The sequence below is a fragment of the Propithecus coquereli genome, unplaced genomic scaffold (assembly GCF_000956105.1).
Source record: "Propithecus coquereli isolate 6110/MARCELLA unplaced genomic scaffold, Pcoq_1.0 Scaffold28, whole genome shotgun sequence".
Classification (NCBI taxonomy): Eukaryota; Metazoa; Chordata; class Mammalia; order Primates; family Indriidae; genus Propithecus; species Propithecus coquereli.
The window spans coordinates 12,537,775-12,565,205 of record NW_012148396.1 but is presented as its reverse complement, the minus strand read 5'-3'; the positions used below and the strand labels follow the sequence as shown (position 1 = coordinate 12,565,205).

The window sequence follows — 27,431 nt, the reverse complement described above, 5'->3', positions numbered from 1 at the left end:
TATGGACAGCTGGGCTGGACCAGTTCCAGGGAGGAGGTGCCCAGAGGGCATATAGGCTTCTGTAGCCACCCATAGCCCCAGGGCTCCAGACAGGATGAACAGAGTTGAGATGAGAGGTGGGGCTGTGCTGAGAGAGCAGAGGAGCAGGGAGCAGCAATGGCCCCTGATAACCAGGTAGGCAGGCATGAGCTGAGAGGCCCAAAGTTTTGGGGCACATATGGTCAAACCAGGTCAGCTCTAAGCCCAGGGCCAGCACAACTGCCCACACCCTGGCAGTGATAGGGGATAGGCCTGCCTAAACTCCATTGGGGTGGAGAGCAGAGGAGCTAGTTCTGCAGCAGATTATAGCCTGGGGGCCTGCTGTTTGGAGGGGGCTCTGATGGGGGTGCGTGCCCCCTTCTGGAGAGCACTGCCAGAGATAACAATGGCAGGCGTGAAGGCATGCCAGGGACTGGTAGGGGTCAGTGGCCAAAGCCTCCTGCAGAGGCACTCTTCACTTTCACTGTCTGTGGGCTGGGTAGGCATCATAGCCCTCCTTGGAGATGAGGAATCTGAGCCTCTGGGAGATAAACAGCTTGTCTAAGGCTAAAGGATCCCAGGGCTGCCTTTGACATAAGCTCTGCCCCAAAATTCTACCCACCTTGGCAGGCGGCAGTGGCAGAGAGGAGGGCTCCTAACCACTCACTCCTTTCTGAAGGACTCCACAGCTACTGGTTTTTTCTGCTTCTCCAGGATTTTGATGGGTGCTGGGGGTGGAAGGGTGAAGGCGGCCTCCCTGAGACCTGGGATCAGCCCATTCCTCTCATCCATGGATGCAACTTTCCATCCTAGATAATGGGTGGCACAGGCTGCTGACCATCACTGCCCATGAACTTTCCCTGCTGGCCGTGTCCCTCACAGGCCTCCTTGGCCCACCCATGGCCCCTCTGCCCTAGGGTCAGCCCGAGATCCCTTCTAAACCCAATCCCCTCCCAGCCCTTTATCCTACCAGGCCTGCAAGGCTCCTGGCCCCAGCCTCTGTCCTCTCATTTGTTGCAGCCCCCAGCAGGGAGATCCGCACCCTACTGTCCTCACCCACCCAGCCCCGCACACCTTCGTTCCCAACCAATCTCATCTACCCTGACCTTTCGCCTCTCCCCTGGATTCCTAGGCTGCACCTCACCCTGGATCCCGGGGTACTGGGGCTATGCCAGGTGTCACTCTCCTCTTAGGCTGCCGCCCCTGTCCTGCCGTTGCTGTCAGTATCGTCACTCTCTCTCATTGATGTGCTCACAGCCAGTGCCTTCCCATTGGCTTGGGGCCCTGCTCTTCCCGCTTGGCTCGACCCATCCTCCCTGGAGGCCAGGGTCCACTCTCTGGCCGCGTTACTCCCGCGGCCACTTGTCGGCTGACCAGTGTGAGGTGGGACGGGGTCGCAGGCAGCCGCTTCCAACGTGACCCTTCACTCCTCATTGGCCCGTGCGCTCTGAGCTTACTGGCAGGCTGAGCGGTCAATCTTTTCCTCCGCCCATCGGTGTGACAGCCTGCGACGGTCCTCTGGTTCTAGGTTCTGTACTGGAGGGTGGTATGGCCAGAATGCGCAAGGGGACACGTGGGTGCGCATTGGGGGCGAGGCTTGCACTCGCTGCCTGGGAGAAGGTGTGGAAGAGGGGGTGGCAGAGCCCTTATGGCTCACCTCTATGCTCTAGGCTCCCAAAGGGACACTCTTCTACCTGGCCTCCTTTTGGGATCAGTACATTCTCAGAAGGCATAGCCCAGCCTGGCCCAGGCCCAGCCCAGAGCACGCTCCGCCAGCGACTGCAATGCACAAACAAACGTTCTGGGAGACTCGTAGAAGACTGGGCTGGTCCTGATCCACCCAGGTCCATGCGTGAGGCCAGGGGCTCTCCGGCCCAGTCAGAACGCCCCACTGCCCCTTAGCAGGCTACATGAATACACCTTTCTGGTAGCCCCACCCTGCCTGATGCCCTGGCTGGCATCAACCCACGATGGTTATGGCAGGAAGAATGTGTCACCAGGTGGAGGTGCCGGCCCTGCCGGCCACCTTGGTGGAGGTGGTGAGAAGAGGCTGAGCTCAGCAGGAAGGCTGTGACAGGTCCACAGGAGAGGCTGCAGACCTCAGGCTGAGTCCCTCAGTTTGCTTCCAGAGAGGCGTCTCTTGGCGCTGCTCACCCCAGAGAATCGAGGTGTTTCCTGGTAAACCAGGCCCTAGTCACCAGTGAACTCCAGCATCTGAGGCCCAGAATGTCTGCACTCCATGCCCTGTGAAGATGCATGCCAGGCCAAGGTGGGAGGCAGACTTGCGTCTCCTGAGCTGCACCATGTTGCTGTTACAGTTGATTAGTTGCTTCATGTAACAACAGGGCGATTGTACGGGCCGTACAATTTCACAGAAGCTTCTGCGTCCTGGGCGATCTGGCACCCCAGGCTCCTGAAATCTTGGCGAGGCTGGCTCGAGTTGGAAGCTGGGAGGCCCTGCAAGTTGGCAGACCTGCTCCCTGTGGAGGGGCCGGCATCCTCGCCCTACGCACGACCAGCTCTGCAGGCAGAGGGGTGGAGAGCCTGGAGCCGGCACACAGGGCGGGTGTCCAGGTGATGCGGGGCCTGGGGCACTTTTTCCGCTTGAATCTCTGACCTGGCCCTTGTCTGAAGTCTCCCTCAGTCGAAGAAAAGCGGATTCCTGCCGTGGTAACTAGAGGGTTCGTAGAGCACCACCGCGCCAGGGGGGGCAGTTACTGCAAGATGCACACGCGGAAACCATCGCGCTGGGTGGCGGTGACGCGAGCTGCCGCGGATAGCGGCCCTGGACAGCTGGACGGTGGCGAGGCGTTTCGTAAATAATCAACATCCCCAAACGACCCGCCTGGGCTGAGGAATGACGAAACCCTGTGTTTACAGAAGTGGGACAGGGGCAGGTGAGAGATCAGGGGAGGCGCGCAGCTGCCAGGAAGTCAGGGGCCGACGCAGGCCCTCAGGCTATCCGTCCGGTTCCGCGGAGCCGGGCAAAACATTGGACGTTTTTCGCGGAGACCCTAGGACGACGCAGGGAGCAGATCCGCTGCCCGTCCGCTTACTTGCAGCCCGCAGCCCCGGCCCACGCGAACGACTACCACTCCCAAGGTGCTCTGCGCCGGCACGCCCGCGGCGACTACGGCTCCCAGGGTGCTCTGCGGTGACTACGGTTCCCAGGGTGCGCCGCGCGTCCCGCCTCCCGCCTCAGGCCCCGCCTCAGGTCGGCCTGTGGACTACAAATGGACAAGCACGGCTGTCGCCCGCCAGTTAGCGGCTCCGGTGCGAAGCGGCCTCGGTTCCTCAGGCGTGCGGGCGTAACGCGGGTGGGCCTGGAAGGCCGGACAAGCGGGCGCGCGGGCTACGGCGGCCGGCGTGGGGCGGCCGCAGCCGTTGCTGAGCGTTGGGAGGTGGGGTCGCGGGCCTCTGGCGCTGCAAGCCCGGCGGGCCACGACTTGGCCGCAGCAGGGTGCGCGCTGAGGCTATGGGCGACCGCAGCGGCGCGGGCGGCTCCCGGCGCCGGAGGACGGGGTCGCGGCCATTGAGCCACGGCGGCGGCGGGCCTGCAGCGGTGGAAGAGGAGGCGCGGGACGCGGCAGCAGGCCCCGACGTGGGTGCTGGGGGGGACGCCCCGGCCCCGGCCAAGGACGGAGACGTCAATGTGGGCAGCAGCCAATTGGAGCTGAGGTAGCGGAGCACCTGAGCCCTAACCTCTGACCCTATGACCCTGGACCCCGCGACTCTTTCCTGGTTCCCCGGGAGTGGCCGCAGCAGCGCGAGCTCTGAGTCCGAGAACCTGGGGTCCGGACTAAGTGGGGACCTGTGTGCTCTTTGGGCCCTACGGGGAAACTGAGGCTTGGAGGGGAGGGTCACCTGCCAAGGTCACCGAGGTGGAGGTGTGGAGCTGGCCAGGCAGAGAGAGGGGAGCCGGCAGCTGCCCTGCTTCCAGACGCATTTGGGTCTGTGCATCCTCAGGTGGGTCCTGAGGTCTTTTCCGAGGGGTGAGCTGGAAGCCTGGGCACTCGGAGGGCTAATCTGGGTCTGGTCCCGGCCCTGGACAGTGTCCTCTTCTTTGGAAGGAGTTAGATGGGATCCGGGCAGTTTGTGATGAAAGGTCTCTTCTGAGGGCTGTGAAGGGTGCCTTGGGGGGTAGGGACAGCTCCCAGAGGAAAGTAGCCCAGGTCTTTTTGAGGACGGGGGAAGGGGCAATGTAAGAGGCTTTTTTTGCTTGCAGGTCCTTCCAAGGGTGGCTGCATGGTTCATTCATTCCCCATTGAGTCGTTAGGCTGGCCTGCTTGTGTTGCCAGAACAAGTGCTTGCTGTAGGGAAGGAAAGTTGGGTCTTGCATTGGGACATTTATCCCCTGCCTGGGGTATACAGGAGGAGGGGTTTGAGGTGGACCCACCTGCAGTGGGTGCCCTGTTTAGCTGAATGACTGACAGGAATGGGTGGCGGGATGAACCATGCTGATGGGGAGGGCTTGGCCTGCCTGGACATTGGCCCTTCCTCCAAGATGGCCCAGAGCAATCCATTTGCCACCCTCCAGCCCTCCTTTCTGGCTTTCACTCTGGTCCAGGGGCTCTCAGGGCCTTTGGCTGAGGGAGCAGCTGAAAGGCCAGAGGTTTTCAAGGAAGAAGTAGGCAATTGGTCATTTGGTTGGTGTGGATTTGCTCTCTCAGCAAACAAGAACAGAGCACTGGGCACTGTGGGGAGGGTTGGGGAGGGCAGCTGGGGTGCAGGCACTTTCACGGCTCTCGGGGTGCTCACAGTTCCCCTGGGAGATAAGATAACCTCAGCATGATGCAGGCATGGAACAGTATGGACAAAGGTCAGGAAAGGAGGCTATGAAGATGCCACTGGGGAGGAGGGTGGCCCTCCTGAGAGGGTGCTTGCTTGCTGTGGGCGTGGGGTGGTGCTGAGCGAGGTTGTCCAGGCACCTCCTGTCTGAAAAGGAGTTGTCCTCCCTCCAGGAGGCAGGGGATAGCTAGCACAGCCTCAGGAGGGTGGGATCAAGGTCCTTTTGTGTGAGATGGGGGTTTCCACCTCTGGGCAAAGCTGCCACTCTGGGATAGGCAGGGGAGAGCAGTCACTTTCTTCCTTTTCACTGACCAGCAAGCCTTTTCTGTGCTTCTGGGGTTGTGGGGCTGGGTACAGGGCTTGTGGGAGAGGCTGGGTGAGTCCCTGTCCCTGCTGTTAGGGTCTGAGATAGCCAAGGTAGGGCCTTCCTGGGACCAGAGCGTGAGCCAGGTGATCTGTCTGCTCTGGGTCATGCAGGCTCTAGCTCGTCCCCTTGTCACCCTCCCGCCTCCCTTCCAACTGCTTGTTGCTGCTCTTGGCCCAGCCCAACCTTTCCTCTCCCCCTTCCTCATTACTCCTTGAGCTCCAGGCCTCTTCCCATCTCTGACACTTCCTGCTCACCTTAGGCTGGGCTCTGGGTGTGAGCTCATTTCTTCTGGTCCCATGGCAAGGTAAGACTGTGAGGCAGGAAGGAGAGGGCACCTCTTCGTGTTCTGCCTGGCTCATCCCTTCCAGGCTGTTTGCACACTTTTGCTGGCTCTCAGTTCATGGGCACTCCCTTCTGGTTTCCAGCTTCTCCCAGCGTGTTTGTCCCTGGGGTGTCCTCTTTCTGTCTCTCTCTCCAGCAGGGTCTTTGAGGTGTGGGGAGCCTGCCCCAACCATCTCACACCCCAGGACTCAGCACAGAGGTAATGTGGAGGCGGCAGCTGGGAAGGGAGCTGGCACTCTGTCCTCCTCTTCACTCTGGTTGGCTCTGGTGCTGAACTGTGTGGTCCCCAGGTGTGGCCCACACTTAGGGACTGTGCCTTTGGGCACACTTTGAACCTTGGCATAGGAGCGTGGGATGGGCATGTTCTTACCTCATAGTGCTGATGTGAGATTGAGTGAGAGGATCCTACTGGCTTGGTGGGCTTGGGGGCTACAAGAGGGAGGGAGGACAGGTCCTCTAGTAGGTGAAAGGGTGACAAAGGTGCTCTAGGCATGGGTGGCCAGATTCTGCCTCCCTGTGTGGGTCAGTTGCCGGCCTGCCCTCTAGCCCACTTGCTGCGGGCCGTGCTGGCAAGCCTGGAGCTCCTCAGGCATCGGCAGATGGGGATCTCCTCCCCTGGGTCAGGGGCCTCTGACCTGCTGGAGGAGGGGCAACATGGGCTGAGGCTGTGCAGTGGCGGTGCTGCCTGGGATCGGGGCAAGTCAGGAGGCCTGTGGAGGACCCGAGGCTGGGTCTGATGTGGGTGGGTTGAGGAAGGCCTTGGGAATCCATCAGGAAGGACCTAGAAAAGGGACCCAGAAAAGCTTTCAGCTTTGGAAAGCAGCACCCTTTCCCCACTCTTGTTTCCATCTTGAAGATGGGCACTAAGAAAGCCAGTGTGGTCTCCTTGGTGGCCCGAAAGGGGCAGAGGTCCCACTGTTGTGGAACAGCATGGAGATGTGAAGACAGTTGATAGGACATGGTACAGGGAGGCCAACCAGGAGGCTTTGAGATAGTTCTGGGGAAAGCGAATGGGCTTGAACTTGGGAGAGGGCAGTGGGGAGGCCTGGTCTGTCCTCCCTGGGAAGCTGTGCCTCATACCCTTGCTTGCCTCAGGGTACTGGGGCTCTGGGGGGCATGTATACCCAGCCTCCTGGGGAAGTGGGGCGGGTGCAGTCTGGGGAGATGGACAAAGGGCAGTGGTCAGTCAGAAAGGTGGGTGCAGACTCAGGGAGGGGAGGGCTCAGATGGAGACCACAGCCTCACCTCGTGGTCCAGGCTGGACCTGGTGAGTAGATGCAGAAAGCTGAGGCCTGCGGCTGGGAGAGGCAAGTGGACAATGGCAGGGGCTGGGGTCGGGGCTGCCCTGTCTTGATGCGCCAGCCTAGATGGGTAGGACAGGTGTGACTATCCTTCTACCAGCTTGGTGATGCTGGGGGCTAGTGTGGCCAGGTCCAGGAGCTTTGTAGATATAGACAGGACAAGTGCTGTGCAGACCTTGGTCTGGGGAACAAAAGTCAGGCCTGTTGGCATTGTGCTTCAGTCTCCTTGGCCCCTTGCTTCCTAGGCGGGGCCATCTGACTGCTGACTCCAACCCTAGTCAGCTTGCCTCTGGGAACTGAGGCAGGGACAACCCTGAGAGGGCATCTGTGTCACAGGGCTCCTGCCGTTGTTCCCAGCCCCATTCCCTCTGCCCAGGGCTCTGAGGCAGAGATATACGGGCATGGGAGGGAAGGGGAGCCCTGGGCCTTTCCTCTTACAAAACCGAGGCCTTGCTCAATGCTATTTGTGGCTTCCTAGTGGCACAGCAGCTGGGGGTGAGGTGGGGCTGCAGTTGGTTTCAGTGAGCCAGTGCTGGTTCCTGGGCCATGTGTGGTCTGGTCTTGCTCTTGTCCTTGTCCCAGCACTGGGACAGCCCCTCTACTGGGCCAGGTGCCCTTATCCACCTCTGCCTTTCCCTGAGGACAGGCACAGTCTGCTTGCCTCCCCACTGCCTCACACTGGGTGGGAGATCACAGCGGGTGCCTGTCTCTGCTGGAGGCCCCAGTGGGCTCCTCTTGACTCCCTTAGCCCAGGCAGACTTACCTGTGGTTGAACTGGGACAGGCTGTCACTTTTCAAAAACAAGTGGAGGCCACACAAACACATGAGGGCCAAGTCCCTGCACCCAGGAAGGTGCCTGTCAGGCTGGATGCTTGGCTGGCCTTTGGCCTGGGCTCCTTTGCCCACTTGGGCCTATGTGGTCAAGTGTGGGGAGGAGGCTCTTTGGGCTGTGTTGGGGACCCCCTGGCTCTCTGGGTGGCAGGATGGCAACCAAGCCTGGGGGACTTGCCCCTCACCCTTTTGTCCCAGCTGTGCTTGGTGGGGTCAGGTGGTCCCACAGATCCCTGGGTTGGACTCCTGTGGCCCCGGTGCTAGTCCTCAGCCAGATTGCTATAGGAGCCAGGCTGGGCTTCTGGCCTGTGGTGTATAAGTCCATGTAGGCCTGGGCCAGGCAAGGCAGGGCTAGCCAGGCTCCTGCCTGTGACATGCCCTGTCCTGCTGCCTGGAGGGGCAGACTCTGGGGGGTCCTGAGAGTTTTGCCAGCCTCTGGTGTGGCCCTGCCTGGCTCCTCCTCCTGTTCGTAAATGGGGTGTGGGGTGTGTGGGCAGAAGAGAAGGTTGGGGTGGGAGTGTGGATCACAGCTGCTGACCCAGAGTGAGGGGCTGGGGCATCTGCTCACCAGGGTGCTTGTGTCCTGCACTGCCAGGTGCCATCGCCTGCAGGATTCTTTGTTCAGCTCCGACAGTGGCTTCAGTAACTACCGTGGCATCCTGAATTGGTGTGTGGTGATGCTGGTGAGTAGGATGGTGTCTGGGAGCAGGTCTACCTGTAGCCATGTGGGGCTCTGCCCCAAGTTGGCCTTCAACTGGGAACAGGCTTTGTCTCCCAAGGTGCTGGGGCTGGAGTCCATGTGGGCTGGGGAGCACAGAGCATGCTGTAGCTGCCTCAAGAAGGCTGCGTCTCTGTGTGGCCTTGCACTGGGCTGCTGGGAGGAGATGTGGTGGTGCTCCCTGCAGTGGCCACACACTTGATGCTCCCTGCTGGATCCCAGGAGAGCCCTGCAGATGGTAGTGTGGGGAGGCCCGAGGCCTGTGAGCTGTGCTGGAGGGTGGGGGGCGCAGGCCCCATAGGAGGGCAGGGAGGAGGAGGGGAGGCTCACCCTGGCTGGTGGGGCTGTGGAGGGAGCACTCTATGGGTACAAGGCTTCCCTGGCAAGGTATATACAAAGAGTTTCCTTGTGCTATGCCATATGGCCCTAGTGGACGTAGAGCCCTGGAAGTCCTGGCCAATGCTCTGCAGGCCTGCTGCCCCCTCTCCTTCAGCCCTGGGTCCTAGGAGCCCTCCAGGAAGGCAGTTGGATTGAGTCCTGTGCCATGTCCAAGGCCTGCTGCCTCTGGGGCCTGGTTCCCACTGGTACTTTGTGGGGGTGGGGCTGGGAGCCCCACCCCAGAAGCAATTGGAGTCTAGGGCTCAAAGGGGCAGCCTGTGGGGTGGGGGGCGGGGTTGGGGGCAAGGGACTGTCTGGGCCCAGCCTCTGCCACTTAGAGCTGATATGGCCCAAGGCCTTTGACCCTCACCCAGACGTGTCCTCCTCTGCTGGGCATGGTGCCTGTGTGGTACTGGCTCCATGTACACCCATGCCCCCAGCCTGTGGTCCTGGGAGGTTCCCAGGGAGTGTCTGGGGCTCCCAGCATCCTTGGCCTGGAGAGGGCCTTGGGCTTTGGCCATGAGACCTGGTGGGTGAGAAGCTGGCTGGGCAAGAGGACAGTGGGCCTGGTACTAGTCTAGCCTTCAGGAGATGTGTTCTGTTCCTGGCCCAGGCTGGGTCTTGGCAAGCCAGGCAACACTTTCGGTTCTCTTGGAACCTGTTGGGCCTACCTGGCCCTTTGGCACAGCTGTGAAGCCTTTCCCTACTTCTGGCTCTGGGCTCCTTGCTATGTTTGCTCTGTGGCCTGGGCCTGGAGGGGCCACTGCCCATTGGCAGCTCTGGCTCCTGCCTGCTGTGGGCTCTCAGGAGAGGCCACACTGTGCAGTGGATGATGTGGGTCCACATGTGTCTGGGCAGGAGGCCCACTGGTTAGCCTTGCAGCTGGGAGAGGTGGGGCAGTGACCCCTGTGTCTCTGAAGTAATCTCCATGAAGCCTTCCCTGACCACTCAGGCAAGGACCAGTGTTCCCTTGGTGGTATTGCTTTTCCATGGCACTTGTCACTACCATGCTCATGGAAGTGTTGGTGGTGCTTGTGAAATAGGTGAGAAACTCCTTGTCCTTGCAGAGGGAGGCTGAGTGTCCAGCCCCAGGCTGGAGCCAGGACCCTGTCTTGATGGGGGTCAGTCCATGGAGAGCTGCCATGGAGCAAGCCTGGAGCTTGGGGGCTGTGGGAGGCAGCCAAGGCTACGCAGGGCATGTGCACAGGGCATGTGCACAGGGCATGTGCCCAGAGAGCGTTCCAGGCCCAACCACCCCCCACCCCTCACCCCTCACCCTTGCCTGCACTTCCGTGCTATAACATCTTGCCACACAGCTAGCTGAGCACTGCAAAGACTGGCCTGGGTGGCAGGGTGGTGCGCTGGGCAAGGGTGGGCAACTCCCCTTCAGCCTAGGCCACCTAGAGGGCCTGGTTCCCTGGGGCTCGGCTGTGGACAGTCCTCCCTGGGCTGGCTTGGACTTTGGGGCTGTCACCATGGTGGTGGCTGGCTGTAGGGTGAGCCTCAGGTTTCTCACTGGCTTGCTTAGTGAGAAGGACAAGCACTGCTGCACAGCAGGTCTTTTTGCTGTTGGAGGTGCCTGGTAGTGAGGTTGGTTCCCTCCATGCAGGCCCTTCTAGGGGTGTGATGGGGCTAACGAGGGCCTTCCCCTTGCCCCTGCACTGGTGTGGGGTGAGGTGTGTGGTGAGTCTGGGAGCTTGGCATGAAGGCCAGACAGGGCTGGGTGTGGGTTGGGGGCTCCTGTCCCCAAAGGTGCTGGGGTGGGTTGCCTTGTGGTCAGGACTAACGGGGCCGTGCCCTCTTGTCTTGTGCAGATCTTGAGCAATGCGCGGTTGTTTTTGGAGAACCTCATCAAGTGAGTACCTTCTCTATGTCCTGGCCCCACCCCAATCACCTCCTGTCTAGGTCCTGTCCCCAGGTGCCCCCCAACTTGGGCCTTCATGCCCCCACCCCTAGGTATGGCATCCTGGTGGACCCCATCCAGGTGGTGTCTTTGTTCCTAAAGGACCCCTACAGCTGGCCTGCACTGTGCCTAGTTATTGGTGAGCTGGGCTCTGAGGAGGGCCTTGGGTGGGGACCAGGCTGGCTTGGCCTTGAACCTGCCCTCTGGTGCTTCTGTCCTCAGTGGCCAACATCTTTGCTGTGGCTGCGTTCCAGGTTGAGAAGCGCCTGGCGGTGGTAAGCATCATCCTGCCATAGGCCCTGGGGACCCACCAGTCAGCTCTCCTCACTGCTGCTGCCTTCTTGGGAAGAACTGCTTCCCAGGTGGCCCTCACCCAGGGAGTGGGGGCCCTGGTTGAGTGCTCTGCCCACCCCTGTCCCCACCCCCACAGGGTGCCCTGACAGAGAAGGCGGGGCTGCTGCTGCACATAGCCAACCTGGCCACTGTTCTCAGCTTCCCGGCGGCCGTGGCCTTGCTGGTTGAATCCATCACTCCAGGTGTGCCCCTATCCCACCCCATCCCATCTGCCCTGGGCCAGCCACAGGTGCGGTGTCTGGCCGTGGACCCTGTGGAGGCCTGAGCCCTCCTCTCCTGCAGTGGGCTCCGTGCTGGCGCTGTTGGTGCACACCATCCTCTTCCTCAAGCTCTTCTCCTACCGTGATGTCAACCTGTGGTGCCGCAGGGCCAAGGCCAAGGCTGGTGAGGGGCTGCCAAGGGGCTAGGGCTGCTTGTGGGCCAGGCTGGGGAGCAGCACCACTCCATCCCTTTTCTCCCTTCTGCTCTCCTCCTAGCCCCTGCAGGAAAGAAGGCTGGCGGGGCTGCTGCCCAGCGCACTGTGAACTACCCCGACAACCTGACCTATGGTGGTGAGGACCCTGTGGTGGGTGGGGCTGGGGGCAGGGCCAGGCCTGTGTTGGTGCCAGCCCCTCCTTCCCATTCCAGATCTCTACTACTTCCTCTTCGCCCCTACTTTGTGTTATGAGCTCAACTTTCCCCGCTCCCCCCGAATTCGGAAGCGTTTTCTGTTGCGACGACTCCTTGAGATGGTGAGGTTGGGGGCTCGGGGACTGAGGGGCCTTTGGGGCCATCTGGGGACTCAGCCGTCTGCTCTGGTTCCTCCCCTAGCTGTTCTTAACCCAGCTCCAAGTGGGGCTCATCCAGCAGGTAAGGGGGATGGGGCGGGTGGTACGGCGCGGGGTGGGGTGGCTTAGTGAAGGTGGGAGCTGACGCTGCGCCTTCCTTTGCAGTGGATGGTCCCTACCATCCAGAACTCCATGAAACCCTTCAAGGTGAGTGGCCCAGGCCCTCCTGTGGCTGGGGTGGGTGGGCGGAGGCTGTGGCCGGGCCGGCTGAGGAAGCCTGTCTCCATAGGACATGGACTACTCACGCATCATTGAGCGCCTCCTGAAGCTGGCGGTAAGTGTGCTGGGCAGGGGGAGGGGGATGGGGGAGCAGTGGCAGGGGTGTTCCGGAACCTGGAGCCCCTCCCCCACAGGTCCCCAATCACCTCATCTGGCTCATCTTCTTCTACTGGCTCTTCCACTCCTGCCTGAACGCCGTGGCTGAGCTCATGCAGTTTGGAGACCGGGAGTTCTACCGAGACTGGTGGTGGGTGGCCTTGAGGGTGCCCCGGGGGCTGGGGTGGGCCATGGTGTGCTCTGATCACCCTGTTGTCTCTCTACTCCAGGAACTCCGAGTCTGTCACCTACTTCTGGAAGAACTGGAACATCCCCGTGCACAAGTGGTGCCTCAGGTGGGTGGTGTATGTGTGTGTGTGTGGGAGGTGGGGTGCAGCTGTGGGCCTGGGCCCCTTCCCACGCCCCCCTTCCTCCGCAGACACTTCTATAAGCCCATGGTCCGACGGGGCAGCAGCAGGTGGATAGCCAGGATAGGGGTGTTCCTGGCCTCGGCCTTCTTCCATGAGGTCAGTGTTCTGTGGGGCATCCTGCCTCATCTCTGGGCAGGGGTGTGGCCCACGTGGGACACAGCTGACGCCCCCTCTCCCTCCTGCTCCAGTACCTGGTGAGCATCCCCCTGCGAATGTTCCGCCTCTGGGCCTTCACGGGCATGATGGCTCAGGTGAGCACCCTGCACATGGCTGCCAACCTGCCTGCTTCTCCCTGCCTGAGCCCTGGGGCACAAGAGTAGCCCTTCCTGTGGTCACCATGGCTGACTGACTTTGGCCCCACATGTCCCCAGATCCCGCTGGCCTGGATTGTAGGCCCCCGCTTCTTCCAGGGCAACTATGGCAATGCCGCCGTGTGGCTGACGCTCATCATCGGGCAGCCAGTGGCTGTGCTCATGTATGTCCACGACTACTACGTGCTCAACTATGAGGCCCCAGCAGCAGTGGCCTGACTCACTCCTCGCTGCCCATGGCCAGAGCCAGCCCACCTTCCCGTGGGCCTTGTCAAGTGCTGCAGCTGGAGGCCTGGCTGTGTGGCATCATCCTCCTGCCCTGGGAGGCCTCTCTGCCCCTGTGGGGCTCCCTCCTGTACCCCTTAGGAATGGTGGCAGCAGACCAGGCAGATGCCAGCTGGGAGTGTGCTGACCCTGTCCCAGGGGCTGAGGGTGTCAATAAAGTGCTGTCCAGTGACCTCCCTTAGTCTGCCAGGGGTTTGGAGGGCTCATGGGAAGAATGGTCACACCCATGGGGGCGGTCAGTGTCAGGGCTGTGGAGACAGCTGCTCCAGGAGGTGCCAGAGGCCCTTTTGTTCCCCAGGCTGCCTGGCCCCAGTGCTTTTGGAGGGTTTGGGTCCACTCGCCTCTCCATACCACCCTGGCCCAGCTGGGTGCTACCCTGTGTGCCCACATGGGCTGAGCTACCTAGTACCTGCTGGGATGGGTGGGAGAGGCTATTCTGCTGTGGCAGGGCAGGGCACAGCCAACAGAGAATTGCATGGCTGGGGACGTGGCCAGTTAGGTCCCCAGTGCCCCACAGAAGTCCACTGCTCCTCAGAAAAGCTCAGCTCAGGTCAGACTTTGGTGCTAGTGCTATGCCTGCTAATCCTGCATGGGGCTGGGGGTCAGTGTCCTGTGGCTACCAGTGGGGCATGAGCCTGCTTGGCCAAATTGGGCCCATCCTCAGCTTGGGCAGGGAATGCTCAGGGTTTGCTGGAAGTGGGCCTTGCCTGGGGCAGTCTCCAGGGCCCTTCTGACTTGGGTCTGGGGGGCCAGGAGGCTGCAGAGGTCATGATGGTTGTGCCCATGGGCATCTCATCTGGGGATGGGCCTGGGGCAGCATCCTGGGATCACATCTCCAGGGTTAGGGGACTCTAAGCCCCTTGGCTGAGATAAGGGTTCCCTTCCTCAGGACCCCACCCTGTGCACCGACTGTTACTTCTGAGGCCAGGCTGCCCTTCACCTGGCACAGAGGGCCTGGAGAGTAGGGGGCCCTGGGCCCAGTGGCTCTAGGCTGTCCTCACCCAGGACTGGGCCTGCCTTTGGCCCCAGGGCCCTTCAACTCCCACCTCTTCTGGCACTGAGCTGGGCAGTCCAGACACAGCCCTGACTGGCCATCAAAAGGACACTTCATTCCCAGGCAGAGGAGATCATCTTGGTAGCAGAGGTGGGGGCAGTCCCAGGTCCCCGTTCCCAGCTTATCTTGGTGGGCTGGCTGGCTGATTGGGATCCACTGGGCTGTACCAGGCAAAGTGCACCCCACAGACCTGCAACTGTGGCCCAACATGGCAGGTGTCTGAGGAGCCCCCAGTGTAGGTCTAGGCTGCACTGTCCTGTCCACCACCAATCTGCTGGACCACAGACTTGCCACTGTGCTGCCATGGGAGGGCAGGCTACCGGTACTCTGAGGGAGGAGGGGGCCTGCCCTCCCGCTACTCCAGTGAAGGCAGCACCTCCCTGGCCCCTCCCACCCTCTGCCAGTGGCACTCCAGAACAAGCTGTCGCTGCTTAAGAAGCTGCTAGAATAAGAATGGTGGCCAAGGCTGACCCAGAGGCAGGGTCTGCTCCACCAGCCATGTCAGACCACCTGGGCCACCTTCCCCTTCTTCTGCCAGGCCCTGTGGAACCCCTGAGGCAACACGAGGTGGCTCCTGCACTGATGCACTCAGGGTGTTGGCTCTGTGGGAAGATGCAGCCTCCCCCCCCACCCGGCCAAAGTCCCCTGTCCCTGAGTGAAAATACCTTCGGAAGGGGGTCCTGGTGGGTCAACTGACAATCAGGGACTCCCAGGCCCAGATGCCCCCTCCTGGCCCCTCAAAAAAGAGCTGTGGGGCACACTCTGGCCCTGGGGAGTCGGGTGGGCACAGGGTGCTGTGGGCATCTGCCCCCCTCTAAGGAGGCCACCTCAGCCCAGACCTGTGACTTCTGTGTCCTGCCCTGCTCACTGCACCCCCCCCCCCCCCCGCTCGGACAGGAGAAACACACAGGAGGCCACAGTGTAGAGCCTGTCTGTTTATAGATCTCTGCCTGTCTCGTTCGTCCGTCTGTCCACCTGTGTGTCTATATCTGTATATCTCTACGGAAGGGGAAAGGGGGCTCTTGTGTAAAAATCCAAAATACAATTCTGACTATGAACAACCTGCAGGGTCAGTCCACGTGTGGCTGCAAAGAAGGCAGATGGGCAGGCCTGCGGGACCCTCACTCCTGACCACAGGCACTGCTCAGCCCCAAGCCCCTTTTTCTGCCCACACTGGGGCTATGGTGCTGAACTGTGGTGCCCTAGAGCTGCAAGCCTGCCCTGCCTCCCCAGGACCAGCCCTGCACTGGGAGGTGGGGGTTGGGCAAGCCACAGCCGGCTGGCCTCCTCCTAGGGCCTCTAGGACACAGTGGGGTCCTTGGCTTTGGGAGGCTCAGACCCCATCAGCAGGGAGATGGTGGGGTCATCTGCATAGTCGTCCCCCTCAGAGAAGTAGGAGCCTTCTCCGAGCTCAAAGAGCACCGGCAGGTCTCCACTCCCAGTGTCCACAGAGCCAGGGTCCAACAGGAACAAGGGCTGCGCCGTGTAGTGCACCAGCTGCTTCCCTGCAGGGTGTGGTGGGGTCAGGGCGGTGGGCTGGGCAGGAGGTGCGGGTATGGGTGGGGAGCGGGGTGGGGTGTGTGGCTTACCTGAGTCAGAGCTGCTATTCTCGGCTTCGACAGGCCTGGGGGGTTCCTGGGGAGACAGGAGCTCCTGGATCTGTAAGGTGCAAGGGGTATATACTGTGGAGTGAGGGCTCCCACAGGTCGTCCCCTCCCCGTCCTGCCCTGCCCCCACCTGCCTACGCACACTGGCCAGGCTGCTGTCAAGGTCAGGCAAGCTCATGTCGGGCACAGTCACTGAGGGGCTGAACAGCTGTGGAAAGAGGGAGGGCAGTCAGTGCCATGCCTGTGAACAGGGTTATGTTCACAGGGGTGGGGGCAGGGGCGGACTCACGTCCAGTAGGGCGCTGGTGTCCACGCTGAAGCCGTGGCTGGTCAGCATGGTCTGTAGGTTGTCCAGGTTGGAGTCCATGGCATCCAAGTGCTCGCTGAGCTCGTTCCTAGCCCGGGATGAGTGGGCAGGTGAACCAGTGCCCAAGGCCCCCCACCCAGATGCCCTCCTGCTGGAAAAGGGCTCCCCATGGCTGCAATCTCTCCCCAGGCGGGTCCCTCTGGATGCCTAGCATGGGCTAGAGGGAGACAGTGTATGTGTGGATGGCCCAGAAGGTGGTGGTGAGTTCTGTGCCCTCCAACCATGGCAGGCAGGTATGGGCCTGTGAGGCCTTGGTGTGGACTCAGGATGGGCCAAGGTGGCAGCAGGGGGCGTGGGGCAATTCAGCTCTAGACATAGGATGTCGGGTACAGTTCTTCAGGCCTGATGAAGTTTGCTGTTGCACTGGAAGACCAAGTCAGGAGGCGGGCAGGGAGCTGTGCTGTGTGTGGGTCAGTCAGCCCCTCCCCTGGCACTGCTGTAGGGGCGAGACCCAGGGTCTGGTGGCCATGACCGGGAAGGTCCTGGGCCACCAGGTGCACCTGGGCCGTGGGACAGGAAGCCAGGAGGCTCCTGGAGATGCAGCAGGCCCACCCCTCACTGAGAGGAAGGTCAGTCAGCATAGCAGCCCAGATCCTGCCTGCTACAGTGGCCAAGACTGGGGCCTGTCTTTGTCTCAGTGATCTGGGCCACTAGCCCGTGCCCAGGTTGTCAGTGAGGGCACGGCACCTGGTGGCCCTCCCCAGACGCAGAGGGGCCTAGGATGCTGTTCACCAGGCAGGGCACAGGGCTCAAGTCCAGGCTGGGGTCTGGTCCGTGGCTGTGGGAGGGGCCCGAGCTCTGGCAGAGCCCTCCTCCCTCCCCAGTGGGGTCAGCGCTAACCCTGGCTGGACTCGGCCATGCAGAGAGGAAGAGGAGGGGCAGGGGAAGAGGCGGGCGACCCCAGACATCTGTGGAGTGCGAGCCAAACTGCAAGATACAAAGACAAAAGCACCCCCCATTGCAGGCGGGGGCTGGGCAGGCTCTGTGCCCATCCTCGCTTGCTCAGCCTCTAGGCAAGGCCTGAAGGGTGGTCGAGGCTGGGCCTGCTCACCATCTCCTGCACCCAATTGGGCAGCATGACAGTTGAAAGGACCCTGTTGCAAGAAAGGGTGACAGCAGCAGCAAGGGCAGCTGAGACAGCAGGTGTTCCCAGGACACCTGGGCAGGTACCACCAGCCTGCCCTGCCATGCACCTTGGTCCCTGTGGCATTCCGGGATGTGGGGCTACCTGGTTGGTAGCCATCTCCCTCCTGAGCCCCAAGCTCTGAGGTCAAGGTTGGGGGCCAGGTCTGTACCTCCTCACCCCAGCAATCCCTGAGCCCGAAGGCCTGGGGGTCAGGGTGGACGTCCTGCCTTGCTGGCCACCTTGTATGCAGCCCTCCAGGACGGTCTGAGCCAGAGCCCAGGGTTGTGCTCCAGGGCTGGGGTGGGCAGCACTCACTTGTCCAGGCAGGCTACGCTGAGGCACTTCTCCGGGGTGGAGGTGGGCGGGAGTGAGGGGGAATGGCCCCTGGCGTCTGTGTGGCCCCGAGTGTCGGCATCTGTGAGGGCTGTGGCCGAGGCGGGGGTGGGCTCGCTCTCCCGCAAGATGGAGTCAATGAGGGCAGTCGGGGACAAGGGGGTGTCCACAGAGGACGGGTGTCCGGGACTCGCCTCCTCCACCTGGGGGCTCCGAGGCGGGCTGGGGGGCTCCTCCTTGACACGCACCAGGGGGCTGCTGGACAGGGGCCTGGACAGGGGCGGGGTGGGGGCACATCAGCAGGAGCCCCGGCTGGCCCCACCCCACTCCCAACTCTGCTCTGGGCCCACAGGGTCTCGCCTAGTGGGGGGACGAGAGGGCTGGGGGTGACGTGGCCCCCACCTCTTGTCTACACTCCCGCCTGGGGAGGCCACGGGGCTGGCAGGGGCCAGCTCAGTGATGTCGGAGATTATGGGTCCGGAGCTGGCAACAGCTTCTGGAGGGTAGAGGCTGGAGCTGCTGTAGGTCGGGGATGGAGTCTGCAATCAAAGGCAGGAGGCTGCATGTGGCTTGTGCTATGGCCACACCACCCCACTGGCCACCGTCCCACAGCGCCTGGTGCTTACTGTGTATGGGCCTGAGCCGTGGACGTGCTCCAGGGAGTACTGGCGGCCATACTTGGGCACGGAATGTGCCGAGCTGCTGTCGTTCAACATCAGGGGGCTGCAGGGAAGGGTGGGGTTAGCTGCCTCCCTGGGCCTCAGCAGTACCTGGGACACAACTGACAGAGGACAGGGACCCCCTGGGTCCTGTGCAGAGGATGCAGGCGTCCCCAGAGCCTCACATCTTTCTCTTCACTCCCAGGATCCGGTTCGACTGCACCAGTGAGATCAGGAACTGAATGAGCTGTGGGTAGAGAGAATATAGTCATCCAGGCCCGTGGGGGGTCCCTGTAGGCCTGCCGGCCCTGCCTCTACCTTGTTGACGACTTTCTGCTGTTGGGCGTGCTTCTGCCGCAGGCTGGCCACCTCCCGCCACAGGGCCTCGTTCTCGCTGAAACAGACCAGGATGGGTCAGCGGGGCTGCAACCAGGAGCGCCAGGCAGGGCTGGCCTGGCCTGGCCCTCCCCAGGATGAGGACTGCCGTATGAAGGGGCTGGGGAGGCTGGGGCTCGCTGGCACCACTGCCCTTCCCAGTGTGGCTGTACTCCAGAGTCACACAAGGTACCCGTACCTAGTGGGGTGACTACGGCAGAGGCAGGACCCCAGGTAGGTGGCAGACCCTTGAGTTCTGCCTCCCACCCCAGCATCTCTGTCCCATGGAGGCCCAAGGAGCTGGGTTCAGGGAGGACACTGGTAGCCCAGCTCTTCAGGCTGCAGAGCAATACACGGGGGTGTCCTGCACCTTGGAGGATGCTTGGGGCCCCCATCAGGCTCAGGTGGGGCTCACAGGTGGCCCCGTGGAGTAGGGAAGAGCGGCCCCAGCACCATCTCCCCTACTGGGTTAGCAGGCCACGAGTGCACTCCTACCACTCTGCTGATGGCCCAGCCATGCCCCTACGTGTCTTCCTGACACAGAATCATCCTTCCTGGCCTCACCCCGAGAGGCACCAGTGATCTGGGCCAAGGACAGCCACCCTGGGGTTGGGGTTCTTGAGCCCCCAGGGCCCTAAAGTGGGTGGAAGGAGACGCAAGCCAGCCTTCCTTGCCTCAGTTTCTCAAGTGCCACCCATGTGCTAGGCCCCTGCTAAGAGCTTCCCCAGGGTCCTAGCTAAAGAGGGGGCCGTCGGGTGGGTTATGTGTGCCCAGACACATGCCAGGGGCAGAGGTTGCAGGAAGAATGCTCCAGAAACCTGAAGTGCTTCCCACCCCCAGGCCTGAGGTGCAGATAAGTGGGCACAGGGACACCCTGCACACCGTGACACCAGGGGCAGCAGGAGTCACTGGCAGGGAGGGAGGACAGGGCAGCAGGGAGGCTTGGTCACAAGGCCTGCTGTGGCCAGTCCCTGCCACCCCTGGCCTCTGGGCGTGGGAGCTGCAGGGTGGCATCTGTGTGCTCAAAGCAGGCTGGCTGGTCCTGCTGAGCTTGGAGCCCAGCTGCCTAAGGCTGTGGGAGCCGAGCAGAGGCCAATCCTCCCGGGCATCGAGAACTGCCAGTAGGGGCATGGGTGGGTGTCAAGCAGGGGCCATTCCCAGTCTGATTCTGTATTTAGAGAATGGCAGGCCCAAGGGCTGTCACAGAAGTCACGGAAAGCGGGGCTGGGGAGGGGGCAGGCTCTGCGCAGAGGCGGTGAGGGTGGGGGCTGCAAACCCTGAGCCCCAGGATAGGGCCTCCTCGCCCCACAGCATGCACAGCCTCACGGTGGGTCCCCAGACAGGGCACTGCCCACCCTCCCTGGCGCAGGACCTACTGCTTCATGGCCAGGAGCTTGGAGTCCATGCACTCCTGCCTGCCCTTCATCAGCTGCACGTCCGTCAGCAGCTTGGCGACGCTGTCCTGGCGGATCTTCATGTCCTCGCTCTTCAGGGTGGACACCTGGATCCCGATGGGGGAAAGAGTCACTTAAGTGGCCCAGAGCCTGGCAGGCTCCCAGCCTGCAGACGGGCCCAGGGAGGGGGCAGGGCCTGGGACACAGCCGGAAAAGTCATGAAGGGTGTGGCCAGGACAGCTGCAGCGAGGTCTGGGGGAGGAGGCTGGGCAGAGGCCGGCAACTCACACTGGTCACTTTCCTCTTAATATTCTCCAGGAGCTGCTCCTGGCCACGCAGGAAACAAGGGTGCTGGAACTCAGTGTCGTCCCTCTCAGGCTTGACCAGGCCTCCCTGCTCAATGTGGACCACTTTCCGGAAGCCATCTGCACATAATGCGTGGATGCAGCACCGCCTAAGGCCTAGGGACCAGACCCCCCCTGCGACAGCCTGGCCACTGCCCCATGGCAAGCTATGAGAGGTTCCTGAAGGGCTACACTGGCATGGCCCTGGTTAGACCCCATGCTGTCCACTCAGAGCTTGTGCCTGGGTGGTCTTAGTCTAAGGGAGACCCCATGTCCCCACGTGTCTCCCCTCCCTGATGCGTGTGGGAGTGTGGCTAGGGCTTCACAGCTCTTCCCTGGGGACCCTAGGTTCACACCCACAAAAACCTTTCCCTCAAGGAAGAAGTGCCCACCCCAAGCCCCCAGATTTCAGGGCTCCACGCCATGCCCTTGGCCACCGCAGAGGGTTCTGTCCTTCACCCTCAGGGTAGCTCAGCTTCCCCACACACCCCAGGCTGGCTGCCCAGTACCTCTGAGCAGGGAACCCTCGGCCCCTACAAGCCCGGTGGGGCAGGCACACTCACACATGTTGAGCTGCCGCACGAAGCTGGCCATGTTGTTGTGCTTGAAGTACTTGGGCAGCACCTCCTTGGCGAATTGGCCCTGGTCGAACACATGGAAGCTGTTCCCACTCTGCCAGGAGACACATGGATGGGTCATGTGTGGTGGCAAGGCACAGAGGTATCTGTGGCCTGAGGGGACCCCTCCCCATGAGTCAGGTAGGGCACATTCCTAACCCTACGGGGCTGGGGCCATGGGGGGACCCAGAAGGGCTGGTGAGAATTCACCCCTCAGCCTGTATCTGCATTGAGGCGCAGGACTGGGTGGTGGCCAGATGCTCAGTTTACATTCATTAGACACTCATAGCACTTGGAGCCCATTCTCTAGGGGATCAATATTTAGTTTTAATCGGCAAGTTTTCCTCAACAACAGCTAAGACCCCAAATTGAGGCAGCCAAAGAAATGGGAATCTAATTTCTGTTACATTGAAGGAAAACACAGTTGTGTTCAGAAATGCAAACTTCATTACTCTTTTGGCACGTGAGACAAGAAATAGCGACTGTCAGAAATTGCATGCGCAATCAGGAGGAACTGACCAGGCAGGAGTCTTTGCTGGCTGCAGTCACAGTGGCTCAGAGAAGGTGCCAAGGTGGAAGAACAGGGAGGCCCAGAGCAGGGCCAGAGAAGAGTGTGCAGGGCGTCTGCACAGGAGTGAGGGCGACTGACCCAGTGAATGAACCAGTTAAAGACAGAGCAGGCTTCTCCCTGCTGGAGAAGGGAGTTACAGCTGTGGACAGGGGAAAGCCAAAAGACCCCTGTGGTGTTGGACTAGAACTGGAATACTGCTCTTCAATATAGAAAGACAGGAGAATAAAGATGGGCGTGAACATGTGACAGGAGTGAGTACAGCGGAGGAAGGGGCTCCACAGCAGCAAGGGGAAAGCTGGTAAAAATGTTAGTCAACTTTTCCAGAATGCTGAACATTAACGGAAGAATTGCAGCAGTACAGGGAATGTTTATTCAAGAAAAGCAGCTGGATCTCAATAAGAATAGTGAGCACTGTGGCATTTTACCCTGACCTGTTCCTGCTCTATGTCAGCTGCAATCACTGTGGAACCAGTGACCTGGCAGCCCCTGGGGGAGGAGGAGGGCTTGGAGCTCCTTCAGGTCCTGCGTGGCTGCTCCCTGGGAGCTCCCACTTCTCAGGCTGTCGTGGATTTGACTTGAAGCTCTCCCAGTGCAGAAAAGCCTTTTCCTAGGAGTGCTTGTTGAAACAGCTGGAGACAATTTTTAAATGCTGTGGCTGCCTAAGGCAGTGCGTAACAGTTGGGGACAACCAGAGACTAACCAGAACACTTAAAAGAAAAAGCTGGAGAATGAAGTATCACTAAAGGCTCAGAAAAATCCCCAGGAACCCAGAAGCCATGTGCATGAGCAGAACTGTGCCCTCGTTGAGGGAAGACCTGATGAAGCCCTAAGCTGTCACCTCTGGCTGACCTTAAGGCTCTGCATAAGCACCAAGGGAGGGCTTAAAGTTCTGTCAACCATCTGGCTGAGTACTGAAAGTGTGCCCCAACATAGAGAGTCCCCCCAAAAAGACCAGGAGACTCATTGCCTCCAGGCTTAAGGAAATTTCCATCACTACCTAACCAAGCAACAGAGACTGAAGTGGCCATGAACAGAGAACACAGACTTTATAGCACCAGTCCAGAAAAACCACCAAACAAAGTATAATTGCAACAAACTGCAACAGCAATGAATCCTGGGAAATGGGAGAATCTGAGCTCCAGAGTTGCCACATTATATTAATTAGAAATCTAGTTTTCAACAAAAATTATGAGATGTGCAAAGAAAGAAGAAGGTATGGCCCATACACAGAAGAAAAAAAAAAAAAAACAATCAAGAGAAACTGTCCTGGAAGAAGCCCAGACCCTGGACTTACTAGACAAAGATTTTAGGTCAACTATTTTAAATATGTTCAAAGAACTAAAGTAAACCACATCTAAAGAACTGAAGTATGAGAATGATACCTCACCAAACACAGAATATCAATAAAGAGACAAAAATTATCAAAAAGCACTAAATTGAAATTCTGGAGTTGAAAAGTATAATAACTCAGATTAAAAATTCTCCAGAGGGGCTCAAGTGCAGATGTGAGCAGGGAGAAGAAGGAATCGGCAAACATGAAAATAGGTCAATTGAGATCATCCAGTCTAGGGAAAAGAAAGAAAAAAGAATAAATAAAATGAACAGAGCCTCAGAGACCTGCAAGACATGATCAAATGTACAGCATATACATAATAAAAGTCTCAGAAAAGTGAAAGGGACAGAAAAAATATATGAAGAAAAAATGCCCAAAATCTCCACTAATTTGATGAAAAACATCTAGGAAGCTAAACAACTCCAAGTAGGATAAACTCAAAGAGATTCCCACCTAGACACTTCATAATCAAACTGGCAAAAGCAAAAGGCAAAGGAAGACTCTTGGAAGAAGCAAGAGAGAATAGATTCATTGTAAATAAGGAATCCTTAATAAGTTTAACAGCCAATTTCTCATCAGAAACCATGAAAACCAGAGGCAGTGAGATGACATATTGAAAGTGTTAAAGAAAAAACCCTGTCAGTCAAGAATTCTATATCCAACAAAACTATCCTTAGAAAATGAAGGAGAGATTTCCACTTCTGGGATGGCAGTGTCAGGAGCTTTGTGGAAGCAATTCCCAGTGAAACAAGCAAAACTTATTTAAGTCTCTGGAAATTGTCCTAAAAGCATATGACAAATAACAAAAACATTTACTCAATAAAATCTGTTGAAATTTGGTAAGAACAGTGAGCATCTGTGGTATCTGAGCTACAACCCACTCTCTCCCAGCTCACCATGGTGGACACTATACTCTGGGAGGGTGAGGCCAAGATGGGGCTCCCTCAGTTCCCAGTCCAAGCTTACTGTATCTCACTTGGATGGGCAGATAACCAGAATTTCTCATCCTCTCCAACTCCAAGTTGAAGAGACTAAATTACTACCGAATGTGACCAAGTAGTCAGAGGTTCTCTTCCTCCACCTTGCCCCTACCCACAGAAGGCAGGCTCTACCCCAGACATAGCAGGCTGAGAATACTGGGACTCTAATCACCCTCCCACCAGTTTGCATGCAGGGGAGAGTATGCATGCTGAGAAAGTCAAGCTGAGAAGGCCAGAGCCACTGCCCTGCCCTGTGCCCAGAGTAGTGGCTCAGAGAAATTTGCCCAGAAAAAGTCCATAAGGAAAGAGCTCTGAAGGTTTCCCCAAGGAAATTCACTTTATTTCAAAGTTCAAGCCCAAGAGTGCTCTTAAAAAACAGTAACTCCTCTAAATTAAGAGTAACAAGTTAGGCCAGGTGCAGTGGCTCATTCCTGTAATCCTAGCACTCTGGGAGGCCGAGGCACGTGGATCATTTGAGCTTAGGAATTTGAGACCAGACTGAGCAAGAGTGAGACCCCGTCTCTACTAAAAATAGAAAGAAATTAGTTGGACAACTAAAAATATGTAGAAAAAATTAGCTGGGCATGGTGGCGCATGTCTGTAGTTCCAGCTATTCAGGAGGCTGAGGCAGGAGGATCGCTTCAGCCCAGGAGTTTGAGGTTGCTGTGAGCTATGCTGACACCACGGCACTCTAGCCTGGGCAACAGAGTGAGACTCTGTCTCAAAAAAAAAAAAAAAAAAGAGTAACAAGTTAGACTACAGCCTCAAAAACTACCACGGCTCAAAAAAAAAGAAAAAACCCCACAGACGCCCCCCCCCCCCGCAAACAATCCCACAATACCTCACCAAAAAATCCCAAAATAAACAATAAAACCCCACCGCTACTAAAATTTAATTGGATCAGACTACTGAAAAATTCGTGCCCCAGACCACTGTCAAAAACAATAGAGCAATTAGGCAATAATTAATGGAACTTAAAGGCTGGATGTAATACTATATGAGGCAGTAAAGAGAGAGATCAAGGAGAAATAGACTTTGCAAAAATAGCCTAAGTCACAAATAATAACAACAAAAGCAGCACCAGAGAGGGGGAAGAACAATCATTCAGAGGTATTACAATATATTAACTAAAATGTATAGTGTTTCAACAACAAAATATAAGATATATAAACAGGAAAGTATGAACCACACATGAATAAAAGCAAGCAACAAAAATTGTGAGAGGGACGAGATGTGAGATTTAATAAAGACTTCAAAAAGGTCATTATAAATATGTTCAAATAACCCAAGGAAATTATGCTTAAAAAAGTACAGGAAGGTAAGGCCAGGTGTGGTGGCTGATGCCTGTAAACCAACACTCTGGGAGGCCAAAGCAGGAGGATCGCTTGAGGTGAGGAGTTTGAGACCAGCCTTAGCAAGAGTGAGACCCTGTCTCTGCGAAAAATGGAAAAATTAGCCCGGCGTTGTGGCACACACCTGTAGTCTCAGCTACTCAGATGCTGAGGCGGCAGTATCACTTGAACCCAGGAGTTTGAGGTTGCAGTGAGCTGTGATGACACCACTGCACTCTAGCTAGGGGGGCAGAGCAAGACTCTTGACTCAAAAAAAAAAAAAAAAGTGGGACACTGTTAATTGCACCAGCATACATGTAACAGGAATAGCATAAGGAAAGAACCAGAAAAAGTATTCAAAGAAATAAGGCCTGAAAACTCCCAAAATTTACTAAAAAAAAATCCATGAATATGGTATGTCTCTATTTACTCCAGTCAACTTTGATTTCTTTCATTGTTTTACAATTTTATGGTTTTTGCATACCAATATGTACATGTTTTATTAGGTTTATACTTAAGTGATTTTTTTTTTTTTGAGACAGGGTCTCTGTTGCCCAGGCTGGAGTGCAGTGGTACCATCATAGCTCACAGCAACCTCAAACTCCTAGGCTCAAGTGATCCTCCTGCCTCAGCCTCTGGAGCAGCTGGAATAACAGTCACTTGCCACCACACCCAGTTTATTTTCCTATACTCTTTTTGTAATGACAGGGTCTTGCTCAGTCTGGTCTCGAACTCCTGGCTTCAAGCAATCCTTCCGCCTCGGCCTCCCAAAGTGCTAGGATTATAGGTGTGTCAAGTGATTTTTTTTGAGCAATTGTAAATGGGATTTAAAAAAATCCATTTCCTATTGTTCATTGCTGATATGCAGAAGTAAGATAGATTTGTGTATTGACCTTCTATCTAGTAACCTTGCAACTCATTCATTAGTTCCAGGAGTATTTCTCTAGATTTCTTGGGATTTTCTATGTGGACAATCATGTTATTTGTGAATAAAGATAGTTTTATTTCTTCCTCTCCAATATGTATTCCTTTTATTTCTTTTTCTTATTGTACTGGATAGGACTTCTAATACAATGCTGAATAGGACTGCTGAAAATAGACATCATGGCTTATTCCTGATTTTAGGGAGAAAGCATTCAGTCTTTTATCATTAAGTACACTGTTAGGTATAGATTCTTTAGACATTTTCGTATCAGGTAAAGGAAGTTCCCTGTTATTATGAGGGTTTTTATTTTTTAAGCGTCATGAATGTTAAATTTTGTAAAATTTTTTTGATAAATAATATGATCATGTAGTTTTGTTTCTGTAGACTGCTGAAATAGTGGATTATATTGATTTTTATTTTATTCATTTTTCACTTTTTTAAAATTTCAGCATATTATGGGGGTACAAATGTTTAGGTTTACATATATTGCCTTTGCCCCACCCGAGTCAGAGCTTCAAGCATGTCCATCTCTCAGATGGTGCGCATCGCGCCCATTAGGTGTGAATATACCCATCCCCTCCTCCCTGATTTTTAAATGTTGAGCCAGCCTTGCATTCTTGAGAAAAATCCCAATTGCTGTGACATTAATTTTTATATAAAAAGACTGTATTTAGAAATAGATTACTATTATTCAATATGATGCTGAATTGATTTGCTAAAATTTTATAGAAGACGTTATACAAGATAATGGTTTGTAGTTTTCTTGGACTATTTTTTTCCTTAATACTGGCCTCATAAAATGAATTGTAATACTGGCCTCATAAAATGAATTGTAAAGTGTTTCCTCCCCTGCTAACTTCTGGAAAAGATTGTATAAAATTGGTGTTATCTCTTCTTCAAATGTTTGAATTTGCCAGTGAAATAATTCCGGCTTGGAGATTTCTTTTTTGGAAGGTTTACATCTAGGAATTCAATTTCTTTAATAGTTTTAGGACTATTAATGTTATCTCTCACCTACTGTGAATTTTTGGTAGTTGGTAGTTTTCAAGGAATTTGTCCATTTCATCTAAGTTGCCAAATTTACATTCATAGAGCTGTTTATAGTATTTCCTTGTCTGTGGGTCAGTAGTGATGTATCTTCTTTCCTTCCTGATTTTGATAATTTACACCTTTTCTCTTTTGTTATTCATGCAACAAGCTCATCAATTTCTAAAAATCTTTTCAAAGAATCAGGTTTTGGGTTCATTTATCATATTGTTTTACTGTTTTCTATTTCATTTATTTCTTCTTTTCTTTTGAGACAGAG

General features: G+C 57.0%; 2 protein-coding genes across 4 annotated transcripts in view; one reads left to right on the top strand and one right to left on the bottom strand.

The window, feature by feature from the left end:
- The first annotated feature begins 3,242 nt into the window (after window positions 1–3,242).
- Window positions 3,243–13,282, top strand: DGAT1 (diacylglycerol O-acyltransferase 1). The gene is made up of 17 exons (XM_012648079.1): window positions 3,243–3,696; window positions 8,243–8,330; window positions 10,558–10,598; window positions 10,700–10,785; window positions 10,869–10,921; window positions 11,077–11,182; window positions 11,283–11,384; window positions 11,477–11,551; window positions 11,628–11,731; window positions 11,811–11,849; window positions 11,933–11,974; window positions 12,057–12,101; window positions 12,181–12,293; window positions 12,373–12,438; window positions 12,522–12,609; window positions 12,702–12,764; window positions 12,885–13,282. The coding sequence occupies exons 1-17, from the start codon at window positions 3,494–3,496 to the stop codon at window positions 13,041–13,043; spliced, it is 1,473 nt and encodes a 490-aa protein (XP_012503533.1). The 5' UTR covers window positions 3,243–3,493; the 3' UTR covers window positions 13,044–13,282.
- Window positions 13,283–15,085: 1,803 nt separating this feature from the next.
- The window catches only part of HSF1 (heat shock transcription factor 1), a 37,314-nt gene continuing 24,968 nt past the window's right edge, over window positions 15,086–27,431 (bottom strand). The window contains exons 2-14 of one of the 3 annotated variants that reach the window (XM_012648075.1): window positions 20,932–21,040; window positions 20,313–20,449; window positions 20,007–20,131; window positions 18,574–18,649; window positions 18,441–18,502; window positions 18,223–18,319; window positions 17,999–18,135; window positions 17,579–17,866; window positions 16,978–17,064; window positions 16,060–16,165; window positions 15,913–15,978; window positions 15,753–15,822; window positions 15,086–15,668 (exon numbers count right to left, since the gene is read on the bottom strand). In XM_012648075.1, coding sequence (XP_012503529.1) covers window positions 15,463–15,668; window positions 15,753–15,822; window positions 15,913–15,978; window positions 16,060–16,165; window positions 16,978–17,064; window positions 17,579–17,866; window positions 17,999–18,135; window positions 18,223–18,319; window positions 18,441–18,502; window positions 18,574–18,649; window positions 20,007–20,131; window positions 20,313–20,449; window positions 20,932–21,040 — 1,566 coding nt within the window. In that variant the 3' untranslated portion in view covers window positions 15,086–15,462. The remainder of the gene's footprint in view (window positions 15,669–15,752; window positions 15,823–15,912; window positions 15,979–16,059; window positions 16,166–16,977; window positions 17,065–17,578; window positions 17,867–17,998; window positions 18,136–18,222; window positions 18,320–18,440; window positions 18,503–18,573; window positions 18,650–20,006; window positions 20,132–20,312; window positions 20,450–20,931; window positions 21,041–27,431) is intronic. The other 2 variants (XM_012648076.1, XM_012648077.1) reach the window with 2 other exon arrangements.

What these genes read in the sequence shown, in the direction of transcription:
- DGAT1 (XM_012648079.1), top strand. Translation starts at nt 3,494, where the DNA reads ATGGGCGACCGCAGCGGCGCGGGCGGCTCCCGGCGCCGGAGGACGGGG. An exon ending in AGCAGCCAATTGGAGCTGAG is followed by an intron (nt 3,697 to 8,242) that starts GTAGCGGAGCAC and finishes CTGCACTGCCAG; the next exon opens with GTGCCATCGCCTGCAGGATT. An exon ending in ATTGGTGTGTGGTGATGCTG is followed by an intron (nt 8,331 to 10,557) that starts GTGAGTAGGATG and finishes TGTCTTGTGCAG; the next exon opens with ATCTTGAGCAATGCGCGGTT.